Consider the following 10,539-nt stretch of genomic DNA (forward strand, 5'->3'; position numbering starts at 1 on the left):
AATATGTTTTTATTGATTTCAGAGAGGAAGGGAGAGGGAGAGAGAGATAGAAACATCAATGATGAGAGAGAATCATTGATGGGCCTCCTGCAAGCCCCCTGCTGGGGATCAAGCCCGCAACCCAGACATGTGCCCTTGACTGGAATGGAACCTGGGACCCTGCAATCTGCAGGCTGATGCTCTATCCACTGAGCAAAACCAGCCAGGGCACAGCTATCCTCTTGCCATCACCTCTGCCATTCTGTTTTTTCCCTTCTCCGCCCTTTGCTCAAAAGGATATACATCATTCACTTAACTCACATAGTTGGAAATAGGAGCAATGAGGAAAAAGCAGTTTATTGCACATGTGCTAAGACCTCCTGGGCTGATTTTAATGCCATAAAGACCAGGGGGTCTCTTTCTTTCCCTTTCCCTGCATTCCCCCTTCCTTTTTCACAAATGTTGCTAGCTATTGGATAGAGGGAAAATCTGGAAACATATTTGGTTAAGATTCACGTATTTGCACATCCTTCATCCCACACAGGAATTGGAAATTCTTATATACTAGTGTGCCAAGAAGAGAGTTAGAGCCAGTCATTCTTTTCAAAAACAATGACTCCAAATTCGAACCATTATCATGCCACAATTGCCATCTAAAGACAAAAGTATTGCAGGCTCTGAAGTAAATAAGACCCGTTTAGTTTAGAGTCTGCAATACTTTTCAAAAACAACAAAAAGCCAAATTAAAACAAGATCTTTTTATCTGATTATAGTGTAATTTATTGAAATTAAAATAAATATGTATAATATAGAGAAGCATATTGGCAAAAAAAAGTTCACCTGTAATTCCACCATTATTAAATTCCAATATAATACAATATTCTATTAATATAATTAATATAATCCCACTATTATAGTTAGTTACTATATTAATGTGGTGACCTACTTCCAGTGTGTGTTTCTCATACATAAATGTGTATTCTTGCACTCTCACACACATACTTTGTTTTAAAACAAACATAGGATCATTTTTTCTATTTTGTGTCATGTACTTTGATGTCTTTAGTACTGGACTGCTTTGCTGTAACTGAGTTTAACAGTCATCTGTCTCCTTTCAAAAGCCCTAGTACTATCTAATTCCTCACAAGAACCCTATGTGTTATCTTCATTTTACAAACAAGCACAGGGAGGTCAAATAACTTGTTCAAGGCCACATAACCAGTGAGTCATAGAGCCAGGATTCAAACCCAGGGAGCTTAGTTCCAGAGCCACACCAGTAAAGTGTCATTGCAGGTTCTCTTTTAGTTAGTTGACTAGAACTTTTTTTAAAAAATTGGTTTTAGAGTGAAAGAGGGAGAGAGAAAGTGAGAAATTGATCGGTTTCCTCCTGTGCGTACCTGGACACGGAATTGAACCTGCCACCTTTCGGTGTACAGGACGACACTCCAACTATCAGAGCCACATCAGCAAGGGCAGCTGACTATAACTTTTAAAACATAAATTCTTGGTTTTGTTTCAAAATCGTGATCAACTTTCCCCCAAAAATAGTACAATATAAATACAAATGTTTAAGCACCTGTATAAAATTTGTAAGATGATAGTTGGTCTCCACTTTTGTTTTCATTATATTTTGTTTTGATACTCTTGGAATTACTGGCCTAGTTCTTTCTGCATGTTTGTTTTTGCAAATACATATATACACATCTCAGTGACAGAAAAATGAATTTTGAATTTACTTTCTTCAGAAGTTTAAGTATGAAAAAAATTATGCGTTTTTCTGAATAGGATGAAACGAGGAGGAAGCAATAGTGACCATAATTCATCAGAAGAAGATACTGCAGAGAAATCCAAGAAACAGAGGACTATAAATGAGCATTCTCAGACTTGTGATTGGGGTAATCTCCTTCAGGACATTATTCTCCAAGTATTTAAGTATTTGCCTCTCCTTGATCGGGCTCATGCTTCACAAGTTTGCCGCAACTGGAACCAGGTATTTCACATGCCTGACTTATGGAGGTGTTTTGAATTTGAACTGAATCAGCCAGCTACATCTTACTTGAAAGCTACACATCCAGAGCTGATCAAACAGATCATTAAAAGACATTCAAACCATCTGCAATATGTCAGCTTCAAGGTAATACTTTAAATCCTTTTTAAAAAATAAAGCATAGTGACCTTTGTGTCTTAAATCAATTCATCTTCTCATGTCTTTGAAATTGCTTTTTAGGGAAACTGCTTAAAAATTTAGAATTATCAGGTTCCTTAGAAGCTGTAACAAATAATTATACTTGAGCTTAATTACTCCATTTTATTATAATTATTAATAATTTCTTAAAAGAGCAAAAGCATCCACTAAATAAGCATAAGTCATTGACCAAAGCTGTCAAACACATTATTGCAGACAATTCGAGGGAAAACAAATATACAATAACATTTTTTAGACGTGGAGATTATAACTAACACTTAATTCTTGTTCCTACCTAATAGGGACTGAGTTTGCTTATTGATGGATTTATGATATGGGGTCTTCAAAGAAAAAGGAGATACAGAGCTTTTATGTAAAAGATTTAAAGCAGTGGTTCTCAACCTTCCTAATGCCGCGACCCTTTAATACAGTTTCTCATGTTGTGGTGACCCCCAATTTCATTGTTACAAATTGAACATAATTAAAGCATAGTGATTAATCACAAAAACAATATGTAATTATATATGTGTTTTCTGATGGTCTTAGGCGACCCCTGTGAAAGGGTCGTTCGACCCCCAAAGGGGTTGCGACCCACAGGTTGAGAACCGCTGATTTAAAGAATATATTTTAGAGATGTATAGAAAAGGTACACAGAAGAATGCCAAAAGAACTGTTTGGTTCTTTTCATTGCTAGAAGAGACATACTGAAATCATGCAGTGATGAGATAATCGGAGTGGGGTGGCTTTTTGAGATGTCTAGAATAATTTAAGGAATCACGGTGGTTTGTATAAGGTCAGATGTTAGTAATGTTTTGTTTGGGGGATGAATAATGGAATATGGGCATGCTTATGTACTAAATGAGTAACACTGGTAATTGTTGAAAAGTGACACCTGAATACCTGATTTAATTATATGTAGCAGTTATTTAACAGGTCAAGTTAAACCTAGATAAAACAGTGATTCTTACCCAGAGTTCCTTACCAAAACTAAAGTCTTATCTGCTCCCAAGAATGTTATTCCTTCGATGGAGATGACCAGCATATTCACCCATTATGTGTCCAAGGATGAGGAGAGACCTGGTGATGGGAATGGTTGGGTGTATAATGGCCTCCTTCCTAGAAAAATGCATATAGGCTCATAGGCCTCTGAGGGTAGGATTGTTAGACTTAGCAAATAAAAATAGAGGATGCCTACTTAAATTTGAGCTCAGATGATCAACAGATAATTTTTAGTATAAATATGTCCCTTGCATTATTTAGAACATACTTCATACTTATTCATTGGATGTCCTGTATGTTATCTGGCAACCCTAATTGGGGGAAAGCCTGGGAGAAGGTAGGAGGATCAAACAAACAAAAAGCTGGAAACTTCTCATGTGTTGTCTCTCCCCCGCTTCCTGGTTTAGAAAACTCAAGAGCCTTCCCTTTGGTTTCATTCATCTTTGAGTTGTCTAAGAATGTTCTAATGGTAAATTCTGTAAAAAAAAAAAAAAAAAAAAAAAAAAATTAGTATAATATGTTAATCACATAGGTCAAAAGACCAAGTCCATCCATTGAATTGGCTGGATCAGTGTTAATCTTTTACAGCCCTGTGATAATTCAGCTGCATCCAACTTGTATAATCCTCACAAAATCACTTGTCCTATAAGTTTAAACATTTTTATTTTATTGTTTATTTTGCTGAGGAAATAATTTCTGATTTGCAAAAAGAGCCACATCACAGGATTTTTCTGACCTCCCCTGATAAAATTTGTATTTAATTCATTACTAACTTCGGTCCGTTGTTAGTGTAGAACAGGGGTTCTCCAACTTTAGGGGCAATCAGAACCACCAAGAGTGCTTGTTGCAATAAAGATTGCTGGCTCCCACCTTCAGGGTTTCTGATTCCGGTGGTCTGGATTGACCATGAGAATTAACATTTCTAACAACTTCCCAGGGGATATTGATGCTGCTGTCCAGGGACCACACTTTGAGAACCACTGGTGTAGAGAAACTTAGCCAAAGGATATTATAAAAGGCTCTGAAACTTTAACATAAATCAGTACGACAGTTGTACAACCAGGTCCTCAGAACATTTTGGGGTTAAGGTAATGTACATCAATCTGTAATTAAAGTAAACACAATACTTTAAACTATTGTTTTTAGCCCAAGGAGCAACTTCCTTTTTGGAAAAAAAAAAAAAAGAGAGCTCTTGAGTTTTTTGGCCATGTTACCCTTCTACCTAGATATATCTATGCAGAAGAGTGTGTAGGAGCAGCTACTTAGTTTCACATTTTCCTGCTTGACTGGTTGGAGTCCCTAATTTCACTTTGCATTCATTTTTTCAGTAATATCATGGACAGTGAATCCCCAGTTGTGATTTATTTGAACCTTCTGAGTAAATACTTCAGTTTCTTGTGTCTTGTAACATGGGTATTATACATAATGTACTTATATGTATGATTGTACCCATTACCAAATATATAATTATTTTTCAAAGATAAATTTTATGCAAGGTTATATAGTCAGTTTGGAATAAATAAACTCGAAGCCAAGATCTTTCGACATTAAATATATATCTTTTCATAATGAAAGTTAAGTTTTGACAGTTGCCCTTATAATTTCTCAGGGTGACTCAGAAAAGTCCTAAAAGAGACAAAGTAAAACTGAGAAACAAGTATATTAGAAAGAGAGACGTAGCCCTAGCTGGTTTGGCTCATTGGATAGAGCACTGGCCTGCAGACTGAAGGGTCCCAGGTGCGATTCTCGTCAAGGGCACATGCCTGGGTTGCAGGCTCGATCCCCAGTAGGGGGCGTGCAGGAGGCAGCCGATCAATGATTCTTTCTCATCATTGATGTTCCTATCTCTCTCTCCCTCTCCTTTCCTCTTTGAAATCAATAGAAATATATTTTTAAAAAAAAAGAAAAGAAAAAGAGACGTATAGGTATGCCTTTTTGGACATTTGGAGCAGATTGGTGAAATTAAAAATCAAAGAAAAGTGGACAGTGTCAGTATTGAAAGCAGGTATGCTTGCTTATAAATATCATCTGGTACTGTAAAGATGTATTCTTAAGCAAAGTTAGTGTCAGTACAGCTTGGATTAATTTACAGATTTTATTTAAAGAAAACTTTCTGGTGAAGAGTTAGGTTGATATATATTCATATTTATGTGAGGGTGGGTGATCAAAAGAATATAAATTCTTTAAATTATAATGCAATAAACTAATAACTATTTTTTGCTTTTGTAAAGTTAAGAAATGCACAGAGTAAATATACCGATGGGTAAATGGTGTTTTCTCTTCTAAGGTGGACAGCAGCAAAGAATCAGCTGAAGCAGCTTGTGATATATTATCACAACTTGTGAATTGCTCTTTAAAAACACTTGGACTTATTTCAACTGCTCGGCCAAGTTTTATGGATTTACCAAAGGTATCTTGCTGGTTTTCTTTTATTAGCTGTTACTGAGAAATCATTGAAACCCTATCCATTTCTTATACTGACATTGGGAATTTAAGAAAAGTAGTAGTATAATAGAAAATCAGTTGCTATGTAGAATGTTAATAGAATTTTTTAAAAAACTTTTCCTTTTTTTATGAGTAAGGTTGAAGAGTGAATGAATTTAGATTCTATAGGAAGTTTTAAAAGAGACTAAAACTGAGAAGCATATTAGAAAAGAGACATATAGGGATCGGGACTAAGCCGGCAGTTGGACATCCCTCTCACAGTGCGGGACCCCTCGCTCCTTACCACCCTCTTGCTCGCTCCTTACTGCTCTGCTCGCTGCTTCTTAGCCCTGCTGTGGAAGCGGGAGAGGCTTCCACCATTGCTGCTATGCTCACCAGCAGTGAGCCCCTGCTTCTGGCTGAGTAGTGCTTCACCTGTGGGAGCGCACTGACTACGAGGGGGCAGCTCCTGCGTTGGGCGTCTGCCCCCTGGTGGTCAGTGAGCACCATAGTGACCGGTCATTCCGCTGTAAAAAGTCGCTTAGGCTTTTATTATATATAGATAGATGGGCCTCGGATGCTTGTACTGTTTTTCTTTTTTTCTTTTCCTATTAGGACTTCTGTAGAGATTGAAATAAAGTGTTGCTATAGTTTGGAAATCTTGTGAGAACCAAAGAGAACATGAAAGAAGTCTATTTGATCAAAGCTGAATCTGAGGAAAATGGGAAAATGAAGGCAGTGATGCGGTTATGAGTATACTAATGAAGAAATGTGGTTGTATGAGATATAATTGAGTTTGATAGGAAAATATTAGCATTTAAATAGTAAAATAGTTCATCAAAATGTAAATAGTAAACAGTTATTTAATTACAGTACAAAAAAGGAATGTGACTAAGAAGATAGTGTTTCATTGTCCATTTGAGCCTTGAACAACATAGGGTTGGGAGGACCCACTCCTGAGCATTCTAAAATCTGGCCGTCAGCATGTTGGGATTTCTAGCTGTCGGTTGAATATAATTGATCCATGAACAACCCCAGTTTAAGCTGCGTGGATCCACTTACACAAAATTTGAGATTTTTCAATTAAAAAAAAAATCCACATATAAGTGGCCCTACACAGTTCAAACCCATCTTGTTCAAGGATCAGTTGTACTTTCTGGCTATTAGCCTGCCCTCTTCCCAGTTTACTACTGAAGTAAATTTATAAAGCTAAAGGGAAGGTCAGATTGGCTCTGTGGAGAAATGTTTGACAAAGTATTGCCCTCTCTTTCCCCTCCTGGATTCTTTATCCACTGGTTATGGCTTCTTAATTTTTATTCAAACTCATATACTTTGACCATGCTTTCGTTTTAAACCTTTTTTTAGAAATCATCATCCAAGGCTATGTTTTTATTGATTTTGAGAGAGAGAGGGAGAGAAAGAGAGAAACATTGATTAGTTGCCTCCTGTACTCACCCCAACTGGGATTGAACCCACAACCTAGTATGTGCCCTGACTGGGAATCAAACCCACAACCTTTTGGTGTATGGGATGATGCTCCAACCGACTGAGCCACCAAGCCTTGACGATGCTTGAATTCCTGTATCCCTACAGTGGTTCCTTTAGGTCAGATTCTGTATCCAACTGATAACTTAGTATCCTATATAATAAAAGGCCAGCCACATAAGCGGATCGACCAGAGACCAGAACCACCACGGCTCCTCGCTGGGCTGGCCCTGCTCCCAACAAGTGGTTAGGGGCAATCAGGCAGGCAGACCAGCAGTTGGGGTGATCAGGTAGGCAGACGGCCCCTCGCAGGGCTGGCCTCGCCCCCCAGCAAGCAGTTAGGGGTGATTAGGCAGACAGAGTGGTTAGGAGCGATCAGGTAGGCAGGCCAGCGGTTAGGGGTGATCAAGTAGGCAGATGGCCCCTCACAGGGCTTGCCCCGCCCCCCAGCAAGCAGTTAGGGGCGATCAGGTAGGCAGGCCAGCGGTTAGGGGCAATGAGGTAGGCAGAGTGATTAGGGGCGATCAGGCCAGCAGGGGAGAGTGGTTAGGCATGATCAGGCCGCAGAGGAGAGTGGTTAGGGTCATCAGGCCGGCAGGCATAGGCGGTTAGGGTCGATCAGGCTGGCAGGCAGAGTGGTTAGGGGCAATCAGGCCGGCAGGGGAGCAGGTAGGGGCATCAGGCAAGCAGGCAGAGGGGTTAGGGACGATCAGGAAGGCAGAGGGGTTAGGGGCGATCAGGCAGGCAGGCAGGTGAGTGGTCAGGAGCCAGTGGTCCCGGATTGCGAGAAGGATGTCTGACTGCCTGTGGGATCAGGCCTAAACCGGCAGTCGGACATCCTCCGAGGGGTCCCGGGTTGGAGAGGGTGCAGGCTGGGCTGAGGGGGCCCCCCATCCCCCATGCACGAATTTTGTGCACCGGGCCCCTAATCTATAATAATAAAAGCATAATATGCTAATTAGACTGGACAGCCAGGCGTCCTTCTGGACAAAGCTGCGGCAGCTGCGAGGGCCAAGGATAGGCAGCCGCAGCGACTGGCAGTGGCAGCAGTGGTGGGGTAATGGGGGCGGTGCCTTCCCCTGATTGGCCTGGTCACCTCCCGCAGAGTAAGACATCCCCTGAGGGCTCCCAGACTGTGAGAGGGGGCAGGCCGGGCTGAGGGACCGTCCTCCAGTGCATGAATTTTCGTACACCAGGCCTCTAGTTATAGATAATTTAACATATTTAAAGGCATTTTAAATTTGGAATTTTATTTAGGTATGATTTTTATTATTTTATAATCAAATTTTATATAAGCTTTCATATTCCAAATGAGTCTTTCCTAGGTTGTGAGTTGATTGTTATTTTAATTTTTAGTGATTATGCTAATAGTTATTACTGTTTTAACGGTCATTACTATCAAACCAAAAAATAATGCAATTTAATTGTTATAAAACACGAGAGTAGGGTTTCAGATAAGGTGATGTGAAATGTCTGAGAGGTATTATCAACCTGAATTCCAGAATTCCTGTTTTTCCTTACCAATAATTGTGATATAAACACTCATCCTGAGGCTTGAAGTCTTTTTTTTATCTCCCAAAGGTAAAAAGGTGCTTCAACAGAGTGAAGGGGATGCTATCCCTAAAATAGTTATGAAATAATATCATTAGGGTTCAAATGAACCATATGTGTATTATGACAACTCCCTCAATTCGCATTTGTAGAATTGAAACAATGTTCTTTTTTTTTTTTTGCTTTCCAGTCTCACTTTATCTCTGCACTGACAGTAGTGTTTGTAAACTCCAAATCCTTATCCTCGCTTAAGATAGATGATACCCCAGTAGATGATCCATCCCTCAAAGTACTGGTGGCCAACAACAGTGATACGCTCAAGCTGCTAAAAATGAGCAGCTGTCCTCACGTGTCTCCAGCAGGTATGTTTTGTTTTTGCCAGATAACATTTTAAATGTACTGATATTTTTATCAAATTAAGAAAAACTATGATCACTAATCTTGAAGGTGGATTAATGTGCTTATTTCGTCTATTTTACAAAAGTGTTCTTTTAAAAATATATATATGTTTTTATTGATTTAAGAGAGGAAGGGAGAGGGAGAGAGAAACATCAATGATGAGAGAGAATCATTGATCCGCTGCCTCCTGCATGCCCCACACTGGGATCAAGCCTGCAACCCAGGCATGTGCCCTTGACCGGAATCGAACCTGGGACTCTTCAGTCCATAGGCCGATGCTCTGTCTACTGAGCCAAACCAGCTAGGGCTACATAAGTGTTCTTAATGTCATAAATCAAATTTTGTAGCATTGACACTTCCAAATTATTTTCTAATCTTACTCGGCAATTTGTGTCCAACCTGTGTTAAAAACAAAATGGATAAATTTAAAAAATGAAAGGCCAGGAGTGCCCCTTTAGGTAAAATAGAACTTTCTCTTATTGCATTTGAGCTAACAGGGTAGGTTTTGAGTCTGTGTAATCTCATAATTGGATTTCTTCTCACTATGTAGAGGACAGGAGTTGTGCTGAAGTTGTTGCCTTATATTTTGCAAGATATTTTGCTTTTCCTAAGTTGAAGTTTGGAGCCAAAGGCCGCTTCAGATGGAGGAATAATAGCATTATAAACTCTCTACGCTTCTCATATAGAATTTAAGTATTCTACCTTATTCAGTTTTATTTCATTTAAATTCCAAATGGCTTGTATTGTAAAGTAACTATAAGCCCGTATTTTATACTACTCTCTGATGCTTCACTCCTGACTCAACCTCCCACTGTTGACTTTCCTCCCAATCCTTTGGTTTTTATTTGGGAAACCTATTATTTTTAAGGAACAGTGTTAAATTCTTGAACTCTTTACAGAACACTTCCCACTTTCTTGCCATAACTAAAGCCTGGCTTTTCCCCCCAAGAAAATGAGTCTCTCTTGGATGGAGATGATTTGTTCATTCTCCCCTATCTCCCACACAGAGGATCTTGGTGATGGGAATGGCTAGATTTCTTGCAATACAGTGGGCCCTCCATGTCCATGGATTCTGCATGCATGGATTCAACCAACTGTGGATTGAAAATATTCAGGAAAAGTAAAAAGGTTATGTTGTTGCCAATGTGTACTGTGTCTGTACTGAACATATACAGACTCTTTTTTGTCATTATTCCCTAAACAATGCAGGATAATAACTATTTACATAGCATTTAGATTGTATTAAGTATTATAAGTAATGTAGAGGTGATTTAGAGTATATGGGAGGATGTGCATAGGTTATGAGCAAATATTACACATTTTATATAAGGGACTAGAGCAGTGGTTCTCAACCTTCCTAATGCCGCGACCCTTTAATACAGTTCCTCATGTTGTGGTGACCCCCAATTTCATTGTTAGAAATTGAACATAATTAAAGCATAGTGATTAATCACAAAAACAATATGTAATTATATATGTGTTTTCCGATGGTCTTAGGCGACCCCTGTGAAAGGGTC

At 39.1% G+C, this 10,539-nt stretch overlaps 1 protein-coding gene across 1 annotated transcript in view; it reads left to right on the forward strand.

Annotated features, from left to right (window-relative positions):
- Positions 1-1,731: 1,731 nt before the first annotated feature.
- The window catches only part of FBXL3 (F-box and leucine-rich repeat protein 3), an 18,046-nt gene continuing 9,238 nt past the window's right edge, over positions 1,732-10,539 (forward strand). The window contains exons 1-3 of the mRNA XM_005871613.2: positions 1,732-2,113; positions 5,451-5,573; positions 8,814-8,985. Coding sequence (XP_005871675.1) covers positions 1,766-2,113; positions 5,451-5,573; positions 8,814-8,985 — 643 coding nt within the window. The 5' untranslated portion in view covers positions 1,732-1,765. The remainder of the gene's footprint in view (positions 2,114-5,450; positions 5,574-8,813; positions 8,986-10,539) is intronic.

The sequence above is a fragment of the Myotis brandtii genome, unplaced genomic scaffold, assembly GCF_000412655.1.
Source record: "Myotis brandtii unplaced genomic scaffold, ASM41265v1 scaffold350, whole genome shotgun sequence".
NCBI classification, from domain to species: Eukaryota; Metazoa; Chordata; class Mammalia; order Chiroptera; family Vespertilionidae; genus Myotis; species Myotis brandtii.